At 31.5% G+C, this 22,985-nt stretch overlaps 3 protein-coding genes and 2 pseudogenes across 4 annotated transcripts; 4 read left to right on the top strand and 1 right to left on the bottom strand.

Moving 5' to 3' along the window:
- Positions 1-1,549: 1,549 nt before the first annotated feature.
- Positions 1,550-3,361, top strand: LOC149881188 (uncharacterized; annotated as a pseudogene).
- Positions 3,362-3,405: 44 nt separating this feature from the next.
- LOC149881187 (uncharacterized) lies at positions 3,406-4,351 on the top strand (annotated as a pseudogene). The gene is made up of 3 exons (XR_016445375.1): positions 3,406-3,595; positions 3,709-3,948; positions 4,107-4,351. The product of XR_016445375.1 is annotated as an uncharacterized LOC149881187 (transcript).
- A 7,906-nt stretch (positions 4,352-12,257) lies between these two features.
- LOC149881186 (uncharacterized) lies at positions 12,258-13,525 on the top strand. Its single transcript, XM_090069474.1, has one exon. The coding sequence runs from the start codon at positions 12,312-12,314 to the stop codon at positions 13,464-13,466; it is 1,155 nt and encodes a 384-aa protein (XP_089925600.1). The 5' UTR covers positions 12,258-12,311; the 3' UTR covers positions 13,467-13,525.
- A 421-nt stretch (positions 13,526-13,946) lies between these two features.
- On the bottom strand, positions 13,947-16,961 carry LOC149881185 (uncharacterized). The gene has a single exon (XM_090068934.1). It carries the CDS (start codon positions 16,779-16,781, stop codon positions 14,070-14,072), a length of 2,712 nt encoding a protein of 903 aa, XP_089925060.1. The 5' UTR covers positions 16,782-16,961; the 3' UTR covers positions 13,947-14,069.
- A 1,427-nt stretch (positions 16,962-18,388) lies between these two features.
- On the top strand, positions 18,389-20,128 carry LOC149881184 (uncharacterized). The gene has a single exon (XM_090067950.1). The coding sequence runs from the start codon at positions 18,389-18,391 to the stop codon at positions 20,126-20,128; it is 1,740 nt and encodes a 579-aa protein (XP_089924076.1).
- The last annotated feature ends 2,857 nt before the right edge of the window (positions 20,129-22,985 follow it).

Here is a 22,985-nt window from a genome sequence, read left to right as displayed (position 1 = left end):
ATTTAATATAAAACGATATAAAAGAAAAAGGTATGCCATGCAAAATAACAGTAATTATAAAAGTTTTATTTTTCTAAAGATATATACTGATAAGTTTGTGAATATCATTTACTTTTACTTACAGTATTTTCATTTATCAAGCATTTATCAAGTATTTATCAGTAGTTATCAAATATTACTAATTATCTTTTCTTACCTTTTCTTATCTTATAAGAAAAGCTTTTTCAATATTTTTTTTTTGCTTGGCATATATATTTGTGTAAATATACATGTGTGTATTACATATATATGTATATAAATAATGTATATATAAATTATATATACTATATGCACTATATGTGTGTATGTGCTATGGACAGTTTTCCATAACGTTAGTTTCTAATTTAAACATGACATTATTGAAGCTTAATGTCATATTTAGATAAATAAATATGATAATATGGAAGTTGGAGCAATTTATTATAATCGTATGCCCTTCCTGATGTTAACTTGTTTTGCTGATCAGAACTGAGTTTTTTTATTATGATACTACCTCTAGGGGGTTTACCATCAAAGACTTATTAGCTCCTCCTGACATTACCCACAATTAAATTACTAGTTTTATTGCAAGATGTTTTACTATTATAAAATAACACTTGTTGTTTGATGTAACTTTTATATTCTTTATCTTTGACTTGTTAGCAAATTTACATTTTTTTAAATTTAATGCTCTTAAAAATTTATTATAAGTAGTTTTTTATAACAAATGAAAAATACTTTTTTTTAGATTAATAGCAGTTTTAAAACATTTTAATTTACACAAGTTTATTGCTGCAGCTAAGTTTTTTCACTTCAGTTAGCAGTGATCTTTTTTTGGAGTCTTACCTTGCAACATTGTGTTTTTCATGTATATCTTTTGCAAATGAAAATGTTTGAACTCCTACAAACAAACTGATAATCTGCTCAAGCTCATTTGTTTGGATTTTGTTTGTAACAGAAGTATCAGTTTATATACAAACATTGTTAAAGTTAGACATAACAGTTGTATTTGCAAGAATTTCTTTTACAAAATCATTTGCAGAAAACACTGATAATAGTCTAGTCAAGATAAGTCTAAAAAAGGGCTAACCTGGACAAAATTTGGATATAAATGAATTTGGTATCATTCGAAGCGTAATTTTATCTACTTTAATATATCCAAAATCCACCAAAATTCATTTTGGGCAAAAAAAGTTATAAATATTATTGTTGACCTCACTTTGTAGATTTTTTTTTAAAAAATAAACTAAACCCGTACGACTTGCTGTCAATAAATTGTCATAATTCAGCGAAAAATGACGCGATTCATATAATATTTTTAAAAAAATTTGGTTTACAAATTATAAAAATGTAAAAATTAATTACATAAAATGATGACACCATCATTTTTTACTTTAATACCAGCATAGCATGCTCAAAATGCACTAATTTTTCTTTTCAAATAATATATTTTGTGTACTTGGTAAACTGTAGAGCTGAATTTTGACCATGACTATACCAATACTTCCTAGGAAGCTCATAAAGATTCCACATCTTTATGAGCTTCCTAGGAAGTATTGGTATGGTCATGGAGGGATCAGGGCTGAATAGATTACTGGAACTTATTTATGCAAACAACTGTCACGCATATAATGACTGGTAAAGCAGTAGCTAGAGCACTAAGAGCTCACTTCTTAGTTGAGTCTACCTTAATGAGTCTAATTTTTAAAAAAAGCCCCAAAGATGATGCTGATAGTTCTCTAGAAAATATGTATCAGGATCTGGTCTAAGGAAACATGGATTTGGAAGTGATAAACAATAGTAGTGAAGTTATAAGATTCACAAATCTTATTGAAAATTTAAAAACACAGCTTTCCCATTCATCCAGAACAGCAAAACTATGGTTGCAATATCTTGAATACATTAGCATTATCAAAATGTTCATCAGAGCAGAGAGAACTGGGAACTGGCACGAACATCTGGAAGCCACCAGGCTGATGCTTATTTATTTGCCGCAACAGGGCATATAAACTATGCCAAAAGTGCTCGGTTGTATCTACTATCTATGCACTCACTTAATTCAGAACATCCTTGGCTTTACTGTAAATCAGGTTACCATTGTATTAGACGCACAGATCGATATTGGGCTGGTCTTTGGCCTGATTTAGTAATTGAACAGTGCATGATAAAATCAATGAAAAGCAATGGAGGCTTAACTAGAGGAAGGGGTATGTCAGAGTCTACAAGGAATCTTTGGGTCAGTAACTTGCACAAATGCGGAGCAATCCATGATTCCATGTCAACATTGACAAAGCATCGTTTTGAGAGCAGTCAGCAACATTGTGAATCTGGTGAGTCTCGGCGAAAAAGAGATACTAAAGAATTTAAAGCATTAAAGGAGCAGCTCGAGCTGTTTAACCCATTTGAATTTCAAGACTCAGGACTTCAATGTATATTTACTAGCCTATGTGTTGATAAGAATGATGAAATCAATTGTGATCAAGCAGAAAATGTGGGTTTAGAGATTCAAAACAGTCTTAATAATATTGCAGTCAATCAAGCAGCTATCAAGCATTCAAAGCAGGTCAAGACACTTGCCAAGTTGATGCCATCTGTTAAAGTTAATGGCGATGCAGTCCACGTAGATCCTAATGTTTCGTTCCAAAGATTAATCATGCTAATTGAGAGGGTTGAAGATTTGACTGACTGCTTCGAATATGAATTAACACCGGAGCCCACATCTCTCTTCAAAGATGGATTAATGAGGAAACCAAACAAAGCAGAGCTTGGTAGAGAACTCATTAAGGATTCAACAATTTTAACAGTGAATAATGACACAACCTATATTCTTGACGGCGGAGCTTTGCTGCATCGAGTTTTTTGGAGTCTCCCAGCTACATATTCAGACATTATTGAACAATATTGTACATGTATTACAAAAAAGTATGGTAATCATACTTTAATTACTTTTGATGGTTACAAATCATCCATCAAAGATCAAGAACATCAAAGGAGAGCAAGAAAGTCTATCAACATTGTATTCCAACCAAAAAACCAAGTGAACTGCAAACAATCTGAATTTCTGTCAAACAGCAATAACAAAACTGCTTTGATCAAAGCATTGGTAATAAAGCTAAGAGAAAAAGGTCATATAGTAGTGGAATGCGAAGGAGACGCTGACAGAACCATTGCTACAAAAGGAATTGTGCTTGTACAAAATGGAAAATGTGTGACTATCATAGCTGATGATACAGACTTTCTTGTTATGTTGGTTTACATGTGGGATCAAACCATGTGTGAGATTTTTTTGCGCCGTTAAGCTAAAATAATTATGAAAAAAAAAATACGGAAACAATTATCATAAAGAATGTTACATAAAGTTTATCATATCACGTGAAAAAATGTTTGTTGTTTATCCATGCATGGAGTGGATGAGATACTACCTTTGCGCTTTTTAGTCAAGGAAAGATAGCTGTACTGAAGTTTATTGAATCGAATAGTGAGTTCGCTCAATCTTTATGTACAGTATTCCAAGATCCTTTGGCAACACAAGATCAGGTAGCTAGTGTTGGAATACAAGTGGTTTTGAACATATATGGTATGCAAGACAATGATCATATTTTTTTTTATTGATTTATAATATTGTTTATTTTATAATTATACGTCCACATTGTTTTGCAGAGGTTTAATTTAGCTCAACTATTACTATAGGTGAAAAAAATAAACAAGTCTCGCTAGCACAACTAAGGAAACAAAAATATATGAGAATGGTGGCAACTTCCAAAAAAGGAATTCAGCCAGAACGACTACCACCAACTGAAAGCGCGATCAAGTACCATTCGTTTCGAGTGTATTTACAAATTCAGCAATGGTTGGGAGTCAATATGGATGAAACAAAGTGGGGATGGAGAAGGAAAAAATGACGTTTTAGTACCTATAAAGACAGACAATGTAGGTATACTGGAGCAGCAAAATAAACCACAAATGCCGATTTTACTTTCAAAACGGATTTCTTGAAAATACTCATTTTTCAATAAACAATCTAAGTTTAAACCAGCTCCCAAAAATAGTTTTAATTAACTTTTCAACTTATGTATTTTTTTATTCAGGATCCTGCACCAATTCACATTCTTAACATTATAACTGCGGCACTAATACTAAAACACCATGTGGAAAACAATGCCAATGTCGACGTCATGGAATAAATTGCATGACAGCCTGCGGACAGTGCCAAGGTTTGGAGTGCACAAATGCACCAAAAAATGACGTCAATATCGATGACAGCGAAAATGAATATGAAAGTAGTGAAGATGGAGATGGAAACATTTTTGAAAAAATGTTTTTTTTTATTTGACTTTTGATGTTATTTCTAATTATATTAGTCGAGTGTAAAAAGCACTAATATTTAAACCTTAAATGAAAAATTATTCAACAGTAGTTAAAAATATATTTATTATGAAAGAAAATATTTCAAAAATGCTTGTTTTTTTAAATAGTTATACTAATAAACAAGTTTTTTTTATTTCAGTCTCAATATCAACTATATATCTATTAAATTTTTAAGTAAAGGTGTGTTAATATACTATAAGTATTAGCCTATGTAAAAAATATTGTAAAAAAACTGCTGACATCAGCATTTAAAAGATTTCTGAAGCACATTTCATTTTTTTTAAATTTTAACACATTAGGCTATATCTGCGCAAAATTTCATAAAGACTAAGCAACTTTATAACAAGTTATTACAACTTATTGACAGTAGACACGACGGTTTTTTTTTGTATTTTCAATAAATTTGAATAAAAGTGAGGTGAGCTAAAATAATCATAACTTTTTTTGCCCAATATGGATTTTGGTGGATTTTGGATATGTTAAAGCAGATAAAATTACGCTTCGAATGATACCAAATTCATCTTTATCCAAATTTTGTCCAGGTTGGACCCTAATTTGACTAGACTATAAATGTTGAAGTTTTTTTTCTAAATAATAGTTCATATTGTACAAATATATCAATAATTTTAGAATTCAATTTTCATAAGCCATCTCTATCACGGGCATTAATGAGTGTTTGTATAGTGTCAAATTCTACTTTACATGCTAGAAGTAAAGAACAGCATTGAATGCTATAAAAAAAAATAAGAGTTTTTTTGAATAGTGTAACTTATTAAACAGTTTGTGAATAATATAACCAGCTAAATATTGCAAACTTGTCATTTCTGCATCCTTTATACTCATGGTTGATTTCTCGCATTTCTCACCATTGAATTTGTTGTTATCGGTAAGGTAGTTTAAAATTATCTTTAAAATCTTTTTAATCTTTATAAAAAATATCATTTGCCACGTCCCGCAATAGAGTATTGGAAAAAGTACGTTCTTCAAAATGTTTAGGCAGGTTTTAGGTGGATTATCCGACAGGAGTCCAAAAAACCTTGAGTATTAATTCTCAGGGTTACCCTTAAATTTTTAAAAAAGACTCTTCAGCTTATGCCGCAACTCATCTGCATTATTTGGGGAAAATTGAAAATCTAAAAACTTGACAAAAATTAGGGGAAAATTGAAAATTTAAGAACTTTCGCTAAGGAGTTTTTTTGTTTACAGTCGACTCTCGATATCTTGAATACTTGATATCTCGAACTTTTGAGTATCTCGAACTTTTTTAGCGGTCTCATGGACATAACGTACTAGTTTAGTCTAAAATCCTCTTGATATCTCGAACCTTATTATCTCGAACTTTTTGGTATCTCGAACAATATTTTCGGTCCACAGGGCAATTTTCTCTCGTTATCTCGAACTTTTCAACATTTTTTTTTTCAAAAATGTTTTAATAAAATTTAATTTTTTTAAATTCCAATTTTCGAAAAAAAATAATTTTTAATTCGATTTTTAAATTCGATTTTTTTTAAGAATCGAATTTCTGAAAAGTTTTCCTTTAATATATAATTTAATCTTTTTGTCAAACGCAGCAACATGCCGCTCGTTAAACGAAAACTCACGAACAAATCTATAATAGAAAAATGCAAGGCATTAAAAGACCTAGAGACTGGGATGTCTAACAAAGAGGTTGCCAAAAAGTATGGAGTCCCAAAGAACACATTATCAACCTGGATTAAATATAAAACCAAGTTATTAACCTCACTGGAAAAAAATGGCACAAAATCTAAACGGAAGAAACTTCGTAGTGGTAATTTCAAAAATGTAGACGAGGCCATATACACTTGGTTCGTTGCAAAAAGAAGTCAACAAGTACCAATTGATGGTACCATACTAAAAGAAAAGGCACTAAAATTCGCAGAAGCATTAGGAGAGTTAGATTTTAAAGCATCTGATTGTTGGTTTCATAATCGGAAAGAAAGGTCAGTTAAATTTTGTCAAATCTTGTTCAATTTTAATATAAACAAATAACATGTATCTGTTTATATTTAATTTATTTAGTTTTTTAAACGTGTAATTAAAATTCAATTATTCTGTTCCTATTTTTAGGAACGGCATCAGCTTTAAAATAATCTCAGGCGAAAGTGCCGCCGTGACGAATAATACGACTGCTTCGTGGAATGAAACTACACTTCCAACATTGCTTTTGAGTTACAAGCTTGAAAACATTTTCAATGCCGATGAGTTGGGACTATTTTACCAGTGCCTACCAAACAAAACATACCATTTATCACGAGAAAAATGTTTTGGGGGAAAAAATAGTAAAGTCAGACTAACAGGCATAGCAGCAGGGAGTGCAACGGGAGAAAAATTACCTATGTTTGTTATTGGAAAATCTAAAAACCCACGGTGTTTTAAGCACATTAAACAACTTCCTTGCACATATAAAAATCAGCTAAAAAGTTGGATGACCGGAGACCTTTTTACAGAATGGGTAATGAAACTTGACTCATTTTTTCGTGCACAAGACAGGAAAGTAGCACTCCTGGTGGATAACTGTTCTGCCCACCCACACATTGAAGGGCTAAGCAACATCAACCTAATATTTGTCCCCCCTAACACCACATCTGTCCTTCAGCCCATGGATCAAGGCGTAATACGAAGTCTTAAAGCTTATCGTCACAAAATTGTGCGTTTGTGTATCAAGGCTGTCGATAATAACGAACCCATGCCAAAAATTTCTATACTTCAAGCAATGAAAGATCTTGTTTCTTCGTGGAATGCTGTGTCGAAGGAGACTGTCATCAACTGCTTTAAAAAAGCTGGTATCAGCAAAACAAACAAGAGTATTGAAGAAGCTGATGATGATTATTCTTTTAAATTTTTGACAGAAGAACTTAACCATTTGCGAGAGTTAGATCCTCGTGCCGTCCAAGAAGATTTCTCAGCGGAATCTTACATTGGTTTAGATTGCGATGTAGTAACCACCGGTTCACTTGCTACTGATGCTGAAATCATTGCTCAGATTTTAGACCCTAATTTTGAAAACGACGATAATGAAGTTGAAGATAGCGTTGACGAAGCTATTGACGTCGAAGCCCCGCCACGCCCATCTGATATTCAATTAGAAATTGCTTTTGAAACAATTCAAAATGCTTCGCTATACAGCTCAAAATACGGAAATGAAATACGATCCCTAGCACTAAAACTTGAGGATTTAATGAAGATGGAAAATATGGATAATTTAAAGCAATATCAGATAACAGATTTTTTCCAAAAGTTGTAGTTTTTGTTGTTAATGATTTTTGTCAGAAAAATAACTTGTTTTAATGAAAGTCGGGCAATTTTATTTATTTTCAACCCTTTTCTTGATATCTCGAACTCTCGATATCTCGAACTTTTTTTCCGGTCCCCTTACTGTTCGAGATATCGAGAGTCGACTGTATTTGCGTTACTGTGCACCTTCGGAAGAATGAGAACTAGTAATTTCTTGAACAATAACATAAACAAAGCGCTTTTGTTTGTTTCCAGACTATATATTCTTGTGACTATGACCGCACTGATCTCAAAATGTAACTGGATAGCGTATTCAATTGCCTTTTTCAAAAAAAATTTGAAGCCAAAATTGGCCTCCCAGGATGGCGGCGATCGGAGCTCTTAGCGGTGATCGATGTACATTTTATAAGGCTTTTTACAGAAATATTAAAGAAAATAAATAGAGTTTTGAAAGGAAAACTAGACTATGAAATAAAGTTTTAATGACTTAATAGAAATGAAATGATTTCTAAAAAAATCAGACAATGTAATTGTTTAGATACTAAGGTATAAAGTATTTGATATACTTTTTAAGTGCAATTTACGATTAAATAATATTTATGCATAATCTATGTACCTTTTAGTTCTTAGTTACCCAATGCAGTGTGCTAGAAGGTTGATAACATGACTGTATGGTAAGCGGCAGTGGTGTCTACTTAAAATTTTGACAAATTTTATATTTTCAATTTTTGTAGCAAGATACCAGATATGTACATGCTGCATGAACTATTAGCTGAGTGCTGTGAATACACACAACTCAGGGGTTCCTTCTAGGATTATTTAATACATATATGTAATTAATGGATATAGTATTTAGTAAAAATATTAAGTAAAAAATGTTATTTTTTCATATGTTATTTTACTTATATATTATTCCTTGTAATATTTCAGCTCTCAATAATTGAGTCAATTGTTTTTAACTTGTTATTCAAAACAAATCATTAAGGGAATTTTTTGATAACATACATTTTGTATCTTATGAAACATTAACAATATTTTATCAAAAAATGTATTATACATAAATTTACAATAAAGCATCTGCATTAAATGTTGGAATGAATTAGTACTTTCTTATCATTTCGAACAAACCAGTTTTTTAAAATTCAAAGACAGAGGAGGTTTAATTAAACCAACCAAAAATGTTGCTATCATATGCGAAGAAACTGAAAGATGTTTCCAAAGGTCGCTTGCCTCAATAAATGGCAACCTTCCAAATGAAATAGGAATTCAAAATGTCATTTCTAATGCTGTTTTGAGATCAGTTGATTACTAAAAACTATATAATGAACAAACTTCTCATATGTTTGACTAAGCTATAACTGATAACCATTTATTTGGACTGATTAAACTTATTTCAGAAAACTATGCAAAAATATATTTTTATCAGCTGGGTAAAAAACAAACTGCCAAAATAACTAGAAAAAAGCTTAGGAAGCAATTATTAAAACTTATCCTTTTCAAAAACCAATCAAAAATATTTTTATGATATGATATGATATGATATGATATGATATGATATATATATATATATATATATAACTCTAGAAGGAACCTCTGAGTTGTGTGTAATCACAGCGCTCAGCTAATAGTTCATGCAGCATTTATAATTTTTTAATGCCTATCTGATGAACTAATGCCTAAAAAGCATTTTATCTTAAAAATAGTATCAGCTGCCTGCCATGCTGTTGTGTTATTAACCTTCTAGCACACAGCATTGGGTAGTTAAGAACTAAAAGGTACATAAATTATGTAACAAATGCTAACTATTTGAAGCTTGAGAATTCTGCACAAGCAAACAAATATTTTTTCTTTACTTTTATTAAACAAACTAAATTTAAGCAAATTAAAATTAAAATTTGTACTTAGTTTTACTGAGAATTTTTATTTTATCATATTTATTCTAAAAAACGAAAAATAGAAAGTTAATATAGAGCAACTTATTGTAAGAATATGTTTTGTTAAATAAAAAAATATTTATATTTGAAATTTATGTAAATATGTAATATTCCGTTATTTTTATGAAGAAAATCTATTGTCAAACAAAAAAAAATAGATTTTTATTAGAAAGTTATATATTTATCAATATTTGAGCTCAAGATGTAAAACTTGATTATCATCAGTTTCTTAATTTTCATATCACCATTCCTTAATTTCGCCGCCATCTTGGGAGGCCAAAACTGGCTTCAAAAAATTTTTTCGTTTACGCTATCCAGAAGGTATGTGCGTATCTGCGATTTCCGGCACCGATTTTAAAGTTAAAATCTGTGACCATTTTTTCACCGCGTGCTCGAGGTAGGTGTCGTAAGGATGTATTTTTCTCGTCTTTTTTTTAGAATTTTATTTTGACTTAGATAATATTTTAAAAGTAGAGTGTTGTAAGCTTATTGCAATCTGTTTTTTTTTGCAGTTACTAACGATTTTAGTGATTTCATTGCTATTGAAAACTTCATTCCTGTTCCGGAAGTGAATTGACATTGAAGGGATGATGAATTTTTTTTCTAACTTTTGAATAAATTTTATATATCTATTTTCTATGTACCTGCCAAATTTTATTAAAAAATAATGACACGCTCATATTCTATTTTTGCACGCAGTAAAGGTACCAAATATTCTTCTGTTGGAGAGGTTGGGGGGGGGGGGATTCAAGGTTATGAACCTTTTGTATATTTGACTTTTTTATTCATTTAAAAATTGTTTTTTTAGAAAAATGAAACTTTATTTAAAATATTGGTGATTTTTTTAAAGTATTCAAAACATGATTTACACACAAAAACACACAAAAAAAACCATATTCTGTTATTAGTTGAATAAAAATATAACCGAGGCAAAGTAATGCGTTAAAAACTAAACAATCAAGTTCTATTATAAAACCACCGTAAGCCGAACGCTAATTTTTTAAGTTAGGTGCAGTTTTCTTAAGCATTCCTTATAATGAATTTTTGTCACTTAAGTGGGCATAACTTTTAGTAGAATCATTAGTTTTTTTATGAAATTTTCACCTTCGTTATACTGATTTAAAGCTCTTTACAATGATGTAAAATAATTAAATAGCTGAATAGTTTAAAAATTTTGCACACATACCTATATCCAGTTATATTTTGAGATCAGTGGTATACCGGTATGAACTAAGGGTCTGCGTATCGTTATTATTTTGAACCGATAACGATATGAAACGATAACGATATTAAACGTTATTATAAGTTTGTCTATGAAACGATAACATCGGTTTGGTTATCGTTTGAAACGATAACCAAACGATAACTTATCGTTTGAAACGATATTATCGGCTTTTTTTATCGGTTTATCGGAATACATAAAAATAACGAGAATACCAATATTTATCGGTATAATAACGATAATTTTTACAATATTCTAGAGTTGTTAACCGGAATATTTCGTACAATTCCGGAAAAATAAAATTCTTACGGAAGGATATTGAGAATCAGGAATTTTTTTTTGTCGTACCGAATTTTACGAAACTAAAAAAACCGTCGATGTTCATTTCGCAAAATGCCACTTACGAAATGTCGCCTTTCGCAAGTTGAATTGCGAAATAAAACTATTTTGCTACATACGAAAGTAGCGCTTACGGAAGTCGCACTTGCGGAACGAGTTCTTTCGCTAAACGACGTTTTGAAGTCTGTAATAAATTTTTGTTGGCCAAACGGATATAATTGTAAAAAAAAAAATTTTTATACACCAAAATGTTTATAATAAAATTTTATTTTCAGTATTGCAATATATGAACATTTTAAGGTTTTATTTTTTGAAATAATGATAGAAAACAAAATTTCTTTCGAAACGAAACTCTTTTGCACCGCAACTTACGAAACGGTTCTTAACTGAAAAACACTTACGAAACGCGGCTAATTATAAATATTTAATTACCTTTTATGAATCCAATACGTATAATTAACTAGGTAACTAAAACACTAATTATTATAATATATTTAATATATTTAGTTATAGAATATAACGGGGCCTAACGCAACTAAAATTTAAAAATTTTAGCTGCGTTATGCCCCCTTATATTCTGTTTTAGCACCCCCACCCCGTCCTAACTTTTTTAATCTTTCTAGGTCACTGTATGTATATATATATATATATATATATATATATATATATATATATATATATATATATATATATATATATATATATATATATATATATACACACACATATATATGTGTGTGTGTGTGTGTGTGTGTGTGTGTATGTATATACAGATATATATGTAAAAACTATTGAAGAATCGTTTATCAACATTACTTAAATAATAAAAAATAATATTTTTGTGTATAACAGTTTAATAAATTCTTTTGAGTCTATTCCGTAAGCGCACATTCCAAAACGCTCCTTCCGCAAGGAACTGTTTCGCAAGTATTCTTTCGAAATGATTTGTTTCGCAAGTTTCTTTTCGTAAAGAGTTATTACGGAATAATTATTTATTTTTTTCGTATAACGCATTACGGAAGGTGAATTTGCGCAAGAACAACTTCCGCAATAGCAACTTGAAATACCATAGTCATAAGAAATACATAGTCTGGAAGCACGGGCCGTTCCTATTGTTTTGCCGTTTTAACTTGAACTTTGAAATTCGACCCGTTCACCCTGCACAAGTTTAAAAAATGAGCAGTGAACTTCACACAGAAACACAGCTTGATGATCTGTATATGGCTATTACTGATGGATTTTTCGACGATAACATGGAAATTGAACAAGATCTAGATCTTTTATTATCTGAAGGTTGTTTGGTATCCAATTTTTTGTGCGACTTGTGTTGTAAAGTTTACAAAACGAATTGTGGCCTGAAAAGACATAAAACTTCCAAACACGAACAAATCAACATAATTAGCGAAGAAAAAAACTCCATAAAATTTAGTCATCTTGATCTTAAGAAAATTGTTGAAGAATGTGGGCATAAATTGTCAAATGATTTATGCTTGCCTGAAGAAATTCGAGTTAAATTTTCAAAGCAGAGTTTTTGTTTTAGTACTGAAGATTCTATTTCTCTTTTGGAAAAATTTCAGGTTTTTATTTCAAAATACAATGGTGATGCAGAAAAATTTTATTCTCAATTTTATGGTCTTCTTTATGAAAATTTATTGCCATCAAAGTTTGAAGATGTTTTATTGACCAATACTTTGCTTACTGAAGTTGCCAATCACATACTTAAAGAACTTTCAGGAAGTAAACATAATACTTCATCTATTAGTGAAATATCATTATCCAATATTTTATCTGATAAAGAATTAAGTATAATTCAATATTTGGCAGGTTATGTTGTGCAAAAACTTTATTCAAAGTTCAAATTTTCTAAATCTGATGAGCAGTATAAAAGACAATGCATGGAAATATTATCAGCATGCAAAATTGATTCACATGATACTCAAATATATGTTGATACTAAGAACAGAGGTGGTTTATTTAAAACTAACATGTATGCTCAAAATATCTTTATACAATGTGAAACAATTTTTCGTAAACAAAGCAAATCTTTTGTAACATCTATTAACAACAAAGCTCTGGTTAATGAAATGCTTAAGGACTCAGTGATTATAAGTAGCTTAAACAATATATGTTACAGTACTGAAGTGCAAATTGATAAAGAAATATCTTTCTCTCTTCTTGAAAGTATGCTTGTTTTGTTCACAAGGGTTAGAAGCTTTTTCTATGCTAGAGATATTCATGAGAAACATCAGATCAACAAGCGACAAGCACGCAAATCTTCTATAAGAACAGAGATAAGAAAAGCAATGTGCAGCAATGTTGTAGATCCATAACTTCAGTCTTCAGTCATCTGCTCCAAAAGATACAAAACGGTTATTTTTATAGCCACAAATTCAATAAAAATGTTATGGCTAAAACAACTAAATTCTTTTTAAATAAACATGTTGTTAGTTATATGATGTTAAATAATAAGGAGATTATTAGTTTTGTATTTATGGTATGTTTTATATGTAAATTGTGTGTAGGAAATTTTCATGAAGTGAATGGATCATACTAATATATATATATATATATATATATATATATATATATATATATATATATATATATATATATATATATATCAACCTAAATTGAGAATAGCTTGCCTAATTTAATGTAATACTCACAGGTGCTTAATACAAGGTTGGGATGGGGAAAAAAATCTAAATGTGAGGATTAGTTAAGCACCTGAGAGTATCGTAATTTATTAGGAATTACTTATATCAATGGGGAATGCTTGTCTTGACAAAATAAATATAAATAAGCAATAATTGTTGACACAAGCACTAAAAGTGAATCCTAGCCTATAATGTAATTATTTTATATGTAGCTATGAAAATAGCTGTTTTGACAGGATTATAGTCACTGTCTGGGACTTTAGAAAAGTTAATTTGTTATTTTGTCAGATTTCTTTTTCTCTTTGGCAATGGTGAATCATCTATCTCATTAAATTTATGTCTTTGACATCGAACATTACCAACAATAGATCGTACAGAATACTGTGAATTAATAGTATTGTCATTATAGCCAGCATCTCTGACAGAGGGATTATCACGTCTGTTGCCAATAGCACGCTGCCTTCCAAAGTAATTTTCTAAATCGTCTTGACAAAATCTTTCTGAAAGAGTGTAAGGAACACCATGTTCTAAAAGAAACTTACAAACTTCTTTGAATGAATGAACAGTTATCTGGATACCTTCATATGTTTGCAAAGAAATAAACATATTTGCCTTAGCATTAGCAGTATAACTCCTATCATTTCGATTGTCAATAGACTCTTTCCATTTCTTAAAATATAAAAGAAAACTGTCAAGCCATTCAAAACGTACATCATTAACAGATTCATATGGTTTTAAATTTTCTTTTAAATTTTTAACAGCTTTATTTTTATTTGAAACATTCAAACAGTCAAAAAATTTATCCATCATAAGACAAAATTGAGCAGTTCCTGCACATTCTGGCGGACCAAATTGTTTTAAAACATTGCCAACTGTTTCACTTAACACTTGAGCAGCCAAATGAACACGCATTACTGAATATGGTGTTAAATTGATGTGATCACTTGTGAGTTTATTAACTAATCTTAAGCCACATTCTAAGTCCTCATAATAAAGTTGTGAAATATGACTCCAAAGTATGTGCAAACCATTGTTCCACATATAACGAGTGCCTCGTCCAGAACCAGAATTTGCAAGGCAGTTGCGAGCTGTTTTAATTAAGTGTGGAGCATCTGTAAAAAAATATATGTAACGTTTTTCGTTGAAGTAAATATTCTGAGCTCTGTAAACTAAATTATTACACAAATTCATATTTAAGTTCTTATGCATTCTAAAAAATTTTCTATTTGGCGAAGCACCATCAGCTGTTGCAGAAATAACTTTTAAGTTCATACTTTCAAGGTAACACACAGCTTTCCAAAAAATAGGCATCAACTGAAATGATGTAATTCCAGTAGTTGCAAAAGTAGCTAAACTGAATGATAAAGGATTAACAATGCTCTTTACAAGAAACACAAGAATATGAGTAGCTAATTCTCTAACATTTTTTAAAGTAGAAATATTTACTTCTTTATCGCCTAAATCAACAAAACCAATAAGCTCTCCAGTGTATTTGTCCCAAACTAAATCTTCTTGAATCTTCATTTCATCAAAAACAATAGAAACAAATTTTTCATAAGGAAGAAAATTTTGGGTTTTTTTAGCAAGTTCACTTAAGACAGCTGCATTAAATCCCCTAGTAGGTCGGATATAATTTTTGTAATCTCTTAAAGTTCTTAAGCTTGGAAGAGTTAAAATACCTTCACCTGTCTGTGAATCATATCGCAAATCAGTATAAGCAGATGGTGATTTAGCAGCAAGACTTAGACAATATTTTATTATTGTTGGGTGGTATCTAATAGATGAAAGATTGGAACAACTTAAATACTTCTGCTGCTCTTCCCAAAACAACTTCATAAACGGTGGAATATTTTTTTGATCACTAGCTGAATAAATCGAGATCAAATCTTTACTAAGTTCTGAACAAATTTTCTTACTGCATTTATTGAGAGCAGATTTCATTAGTTCAATTTCCTCTTTGTATTGCTTGCATTGAAGTCTGCATTGCTGCAAAGCCAGTTTAACTCTACTAGGGGAAGTTACAGAGATAGGTGCATTTAATTTAGCAGGAGTTTTAAGAGTAGATTTTTTAGAGTGTATACTAAAATTTACTTTAGCATTAAGTTCATGACAAAATCTGCAAGGCTGATTTTTTCCAAAGACTAACAATTCACAAGAGTTACTGCGATAAAATTCAATTTGATGCAAGTTAGACTTTAATAAAGAATTTTTATAAGCAAAATAATCAAAAGTTTTAGGAACAACATGCTTCTGAAAATTCAACACTTCAATAGGATCAGGAACTTCTATTCCATTGCAAAATTCTAAAAATTCCATTTCAAAAATAAGTTGCGAAAAAACAACATTTAGAAATGATCTTTTATATTTCAAATATAAATCATGTGTTTCAGGTAACATCCATCCATACACACGAATAGTAAAATATAAGGAGTCTTCTATAAAAATTTCAAATTTTGGAATGACTTCTTCTAATAATTTAAATGAAGCATAACACAAATTATCAAAAAACTCAATCTTCCATAACTTATTTAATGAGGACAAATTTAAAAGACGTTTTTTGAAGCCAGCAAAGTTTTTATAACAGTAAGATTGAGTGAAAGAACTCTCAAGAAGTAATTGAGAATCTTCTCGCTTAGATATCGACAATGAGGATCGAGAAACAACACTTGAAGCTGACGATTCTGAGCTCTTTCTTGGTAAATTTAGTGATGGAAGTTCCCCATCTTTCAACTTTTTTTTTGTTTCATAACACCAAACTTGTTCAGGGGAAAAGTGAAGCTCGCATATCCACAGTTTTTTATGTTCAGAATCGTTTATTTTCTTTCGAAGAATATCATCAACAACTCGATCTTTTGTGATAATGTTAACTAATTCTGAAGCCCATTTTTTTGTAAAATCATCAGTTTCTTTAGGAACTTTAAAGAAAGCAACTCCAGTATATCTCCTTGAGGCAGAACATCCATAAATTGAACAGTTTTCACCCGGCATTGGCAATATATCTTGAGTTTTTTCAAGAAAAACAGTCAGATTGTCAGAAAAACAAGAGGATTTTTAAAAACTTGTGCAGGGTCGGATATCTGGGGATAGCAAAAATTGAATACAATAAGTTCAAACAATTGGTCATTGTTTGCTTCCAGACTATATATTTCTTATGACTATGTCGAAAACGGAGGGGCGGGTGTTGCGTTTGACAAAACAATATATGAATATCTATTCTGGTATTGGATATTAGTACTGAATTATTGAACTGGTTAGTAATTCAAGTTGTGAAAAGATTTTCATACTCTGATTTTTTTATTTTTGGATTATAAATTGTTTTTTTGTTTTTTTTTTGCATTAAAGATTTATAACTCGCTTTGTAACGCGTCTGCGCGCGTTTAGTAAATGCGTGCGTTTAACACGTACACGAGCGTTTGTGTATTAATATAATATTGTTATATTATGGGTCAAGGAAGCTAAATGTTTTACTAAAAATAGTGTGATAATAGCTGATCGTTATGAAACTTTATTATTACGTTTATAAAATTCTTGTCATTAAAGTTAATTGATGTAAGTTATGAGTCAAGTCATACGCTATTTTTGTAGTTGTCGTATTTACATTTTATGACTTGACTAATAACTTAGTCAAGTCGTACGCTATTTTTGTACATAATTACGCCCTCGAGAATTTTTTGTTTCTGTATAAAAGTTGTAAAAGAATTGAATAAAAAACAGTAGAAAATAAAAGTAAACAAAGTTGTTGTATTTACAAGCTATTTCGGCAGTATGGCATCCATGGCAAAAATGATTGGAAAATTTGATGGATCTGGAGATGTTGTAGTGTGGTTGAAAAAGATCAAGCTGGTGGAAGAGCTGCAAAAGTTGGGCGATCTTTCATTGATCATTCCGTTGTTTCTTGAAGGCAGTGCGTTCGCATTATATGAGCAACTTGGGGAGAGCCAAAAAACTTCCGCTAAGGACATTGAAAAAGCCCTACTAGATGCATTTGCAGTTGATGGTTTCCAAGCTTACGAGCAGTTCAGAGATCGGAGATGGAATGACGGTGAATCTGTCGATGTGTATTTGGCCAGTTTGCGTCAACTTATGAATTTGGCCGATATTGAAAGCGAAGAATTATTGCTAAGAGCGTTCATAACTGGATTGCCGGGTGAAATTTCGAAGCAGCTACGAGCACAAGTGAAAATATTTGGGATCAGTTTACAGGATGCATTGAACCATGCAAGAGTACTCATGACGGAAAAAACAAAAGAAGAGTATGTTTCAACAACTATCTCTGAGTTCCATAAAAATGTTAAGAAACCATCCGCTACTGATGTTATCTGCTACAACTGTGGCAAATCTGGACATGTTGCTCGAATCTGTTTTTCGAAGAAACAAAATGTCAGTGATGGGATAAAATGTTTCAGGTGTGGAAAATCTGGACACATTGCAAGATTTTGTTTGTTGCATCAGGGAAACTCAAATGGGGAATCGCCAGCGCCAGCTGTTTACTTAAACAACTAACGGCGCTTCCAATATGCACTGTGCAGGTGAACACCTTTGCTGGGAAAGCACTGGTCGACACTGGATGTACCCGAACTATTATCTCAAACAACATGGCTCGGAAAGCTGGTGTTCGTATTAGAAGACATGATATAATGGTGTTGGCTGTTAATGGAGAAGTTGTGAAAACGGAGGGAGAAGCTACAGTAACATTAATCATTGAAGGAAAAAAGCTCAAAGCATTAGTAATGATTCTAAAAAGTGTTGTCAACGGTATTGATGCTATTATTGGTATGGATGTCATTAATCGCTGTGGAGGAGTGCACTTGTACAATGGAAAAATTTATACAGAGAAACAAATTGTTGGTATAAATGACAAGGATTTTGATGCTTACTTTGATGGTACAAAGTGGACTGCTAAATATAAATGGAAACAAGGTCAACCACAACTAAGAAATTCTGTCGCGCAGTACAAGGTAAAACCCCAGTTGATACCTCAATTTAATAATGAGATGGACTTATGGTTGAAAAATGGCTGGTTGAAACCATGCAACAAAGAAGAAAAAAGTACAGAAGGGATTGTCCGATTAATGGCTGTTGAGCAGGAAAATAAAGGAAAGGTACGACCTGTTCTGGACTTTCGCGAATTGAATCAGTACGTTAATTCGCATAATGCCGCAAGTGATGCATGTGATGAAAAAGTTAGAAAATGGAGAACTCTTGGTGACAAATTTGCAACACTCGATCTTAGATGCGCGTATATGCAAGTACACATCGATCCGAGTTTGTGGGAGCATCAGAGGGTAATCTACAAAGAAGAAAAATACTATCTTACACGTCTTGGTTTTGGGTTAAATTCTGCTCCAAAAATAATGTCTTCAATCTTAGGCAGCGTGTTGAATCTAGATGCAGATATTAGTGAAGCAACTGACCACTACATTGACGATATAATTATTAATTTGGAAAAAACATCAGTTGAAAAGGTCGTAAATCATTTGGCGCGTTATGGATTGGTAACCAAAGAGCCAGAGCAATGTGATACTGCACGAGTATTGGGTTTGCAACTATTTAGAAATGAAAAAAAGGAGCTTTGTTGGAAACGAGGAAACACCATTCCAAAGTCACAAGATATCAAAACTGAAAAAGTAACACGACGGAAACTTTTTTCGATATGTGGACACTTGTTAGGTCACTATCCTGTTGGAGGTTGGCTCAGAATTGCCTGCAGTTTTATAAAACGACATAGTCAAGGAGATGCTTGGGATGATCTAATCGGAGATCAAGCTCAGTCATGGTTGATTGAAATATTGCGCCGATTGGAAGTTAGCGATTCTGTGAGAGGAAAATGGAATGCTGAAGGAATTCAAAATGGAGCGACATTGTGGTGTGATGCAAGCAGCATGGCAATGGGGGTTGCTATAGAATACAATGGCGTAATAATTGAGGATGCAGCCTGGCTTCGAAGTATAAATGATGTCATGCATATTAATATTGCTGAATTAGATGCTGTGGTGCGTGGGATAAACCTAGCTGCTAAGTGGCATATAAAGAATTTGTCAGTATTCACTGATTCAGTAACAGTTCATGGATGGTTAAAAAGTATGCTGACTGAAAGTCATAGGGTTCGATCAAATGGATTATCAGAAATGCTTATTAAAAGAAGACTTTCTCTATTGCAAGACTTAATAAAAGAATATAATATAAACATCACATTGAAATGGGTTCCGTCCTCCAAAAACAAAGCTGACGTGTTGACAAGAGTTCCAAAAACTTGGATAAATGAACTTTCAAAAAAAAATACTAAAGAACTAGCTGGGGTAAGTATTGCTGAGGAAATTCGTAATTGTCACTGAAAGCATCATTTTGGCGTTAATCGGACAATGTTTACAGTGCAACGAAGACTTCCGCACGTATTAAGAAAAGACGTTGAAGAATGTGTTCGCAATTGTTGCCAATGTAATTCAATTGATCCAGCACCAGTAAAATGGGAAAATGGAGTGCTAGATGTACCAGACACATGGTATAGAATTGCTTGTGATGTGACTCACTATAAAGGGTCGCCATATTTAACAATGATTGACTGTGGACCAAGTCGGTTTGCAGTTTGGAGAAAGTTGCCGTGCGAAGATACCAAAAGTGTAGTAAATCAATTGGAATCCGTATTTAGGGAGCATGGCCCACCGCAAGAACTGTTGATGGATAATGGAGCGGTGTTTAAATCCAAAGAATTTTCAAACATATGTGAAAAATGGTGTGTAAAAAGGAAGTATAGATGCGCATATAGACCTTCAGGGAATGGGATAGTGGAGCGTAACCACCGCACAGTAAAACGAACAGCTGCGAGGGCACAAATATGTCCGTTACTAGCGGTATTTTGGTACAATGCAACACCAACGGTGGGAACAAATGAGAAATCTGCACCTGCTTCTCAGAAAAATATGTACGTCTGGCGTCTACCAATTCAAGAGGAGAAAAACACTGAAACTCAGGAAAGATCACAACGAGTTATGGAAACTTATGGAATTGGAGAAAAAGTTTACGTTCGCCCTGCTGATGCAAAGTGCACTTCAGTTTGGAAAATTGGTACTGTAACTGACATACTCACAAACACAAATATTGAAATTGATGGTGTACCAAGACATGTGCGAGATGTGAGAATAGCTCCTGCCTCAAATGTTTCAAACGCTTCAAGAGAAACTATTATCAGTGAAAAGATCGATAGCGATGAAAGTGATTTTGAAGATTTAGACATTTTTGCTGCACAAGAGGAAGAAACCGAAGAAACAGTTGTTGACGATGAGGAGGAAGCTGGTGGCAGAGAAATCGTCGAAAATTTATTACCAGCGATCAGACGATCAACCAGAGAAAGGACAAAGCCGACATATTTAAATGACTATGTTACTTAAGAACTTTAGTTCTTGGGGTGATGTGATAATAGCTGATCGTTATGAAACTTTATTATTACGTTTATAAAATTCTTGTCATTAAAGTTAATTGATGTAAGTTATGAGTCAAGTCATACGCTATTTTTGTAGTTGTCGTATTTACATTTTATGACTTGACTAATAACTTAGTCAAGTCGTACGCTATTTTTGTACATAATTACGCCCTCGAGAATTTTTTGTTTCTGTATAAAAGTTGTAAAAGAATTGAATAAAAAACAGTAGAAAATAAAAGTAAACAAAGTTGTTGTATTTACAAATAGTATTTAGAATTTTAAAGTGCACTAACGCGCGTTAGTGCACTTTAAAATTCTAAATACTATTTTTTGACATTGTGTAGATAATGATATGTAAAAATCAGGAAAATCAGAGATGGTGCCCCACAGGCCATTGGTTGAAATATAATGATTTGACCCTCTTTATTATTACTGTTACTATCCTTATTATCTTTTTTTTTTTTTAATTTTTTTTTTATTAATCATTTTATATTTGTTTTTTATTGTTTTAATATTATCGTTATTATTATAAATTTTGTTATCCTTATTACTCCTTTTATTTTGTTATTGTTTTTATTTTTTGTTACATTTTGTGTTTTTTTATTGTTATTTTTGGTGACAGCTAGTTCATCATCTGATTCCTATTTTCAGGTGATTTTTGTTGACTATTTTTTTTCTCTCATAGTCCATTACAAAAAGTCTGTTTCACTATGGTTTGGTATGCAAGTAGTTTACTCATAAAAAATTTGCTTTTATTATAAATTAGGGTTTGAATTATTTTTATATCAAAATTTTAATTTCTTATTTTTCAGGTAGTTCATCAAATAAGTAATGTTTACAATCAAGTACTGAATGTGCTAATTTTCTCATGGCTTACAATAGCTTTGGAACTCAAAAGAAATTATAACTTACACAAATTTTTTTCCAGTGAGTCAGTTTTGAAATTACATTTGTTGCTTTTGATTTTGTTTTTCAGTCTATACTTAATTGAAAATTGTTCAAGTTGTTGTAATAAAAAGCTTATTGATCCTATTCTCTTTGCAACATTAATACAATACTCTGTAAAATTATTTTCTTCCATTTCAAATTAGTTACTTCTTTAAAGAAATTAAGTTGAGCTGATTATTACTTCAAAATATATAATTCAGTTAATGTTGTGCTTATCCACAGCTAATTCTTCATTCAATATTGCATATTTATACTACTACTTGAGTAGTGCAAATGCATGATTATTTTTTTATCTGTACATTTTCTTTGTTATTTTCTTGAATTTTAATTCTAGTGCATACTAAAAATTTATTTTTATGCAATTCTTTTATTCCAACTTAGTACACTTGCTTACTATAGGAATTGAAGTAAAATTTACAGCATTTCCCAGAAGTAGCAATAAAATGAGTAAAACTTGCCTTTCTCTGCCATTCTAAGTGGAGTATCTTTAAATATGTGGCTAACTCCTCTTTTTCCATTTTATTAATTGTGATACTACATTTTATTTATGAATGAAAGAGAATCTTTAGGCATCCTTTAGCTTTTGCGGCTAAAGCAAAACTGAAACTTTGCTTTCCCTGAAGCCATATTTTTGTTAATGAAAGAATTTTTAATCAAGATGTGTTTAAAAAGAAAAGTTAAATCAAAATGCATTTAACAAAAATACAGAGAAGAAAGTCCACTACAACATGAAGATTTCTAACATCAAAAAATGGAAAAAATGATATTTATTCAAATTAGTAAAAGATCGTGCCAAAAAAGTTTACATTTTAATTAGTGAATAT

This window comes from Hydra viridissima, unplaced genomic scaffold (assembly GCF_058129835.1).
Source record: "Hydra viridissima isolate aposymbiotic clone 2 unplaced genomic scaffold, HvirCarnegie_v1 scaffold_12, whole genome shotgun sequence".
Classification (NCBI taxonomy): domain Eukaryota; kingdom Metazoa; phylum Cnidaria; class Hydrozoa; order Anthoathecata; family Hydridae; genus Hydra; species Hydra viridissima.
Note: the sequence above shows the minus strand (reverse complement) of the source record. Positions and strands in the feature narration are given on the sequence as shown.

Excerpts from the sequence above, each read along its gene's own strand:
- LOC149881186 (XM_090069474.1), top strand. The coding sequence starts at position 12,312 with ATGAGCAGTGAACTTCACACAGAAACACAGCTTGATGATCTGTATATG.
- LOC149881185 (XM_090068934.1), bottom strand. The coding sequence starts at position 16,781 with ATGCCGGGTGAAAACTGTTCAATTTATGGATGTTCTGCCTCAAGGAGA.
- LOC149881184 (XM_090067950.1), top strand. The coding sequence starts at position 18,389 with ATGGCTCGGAAAGCTGGTGTTCGTATTAGAAGACATGATATAATGGTG.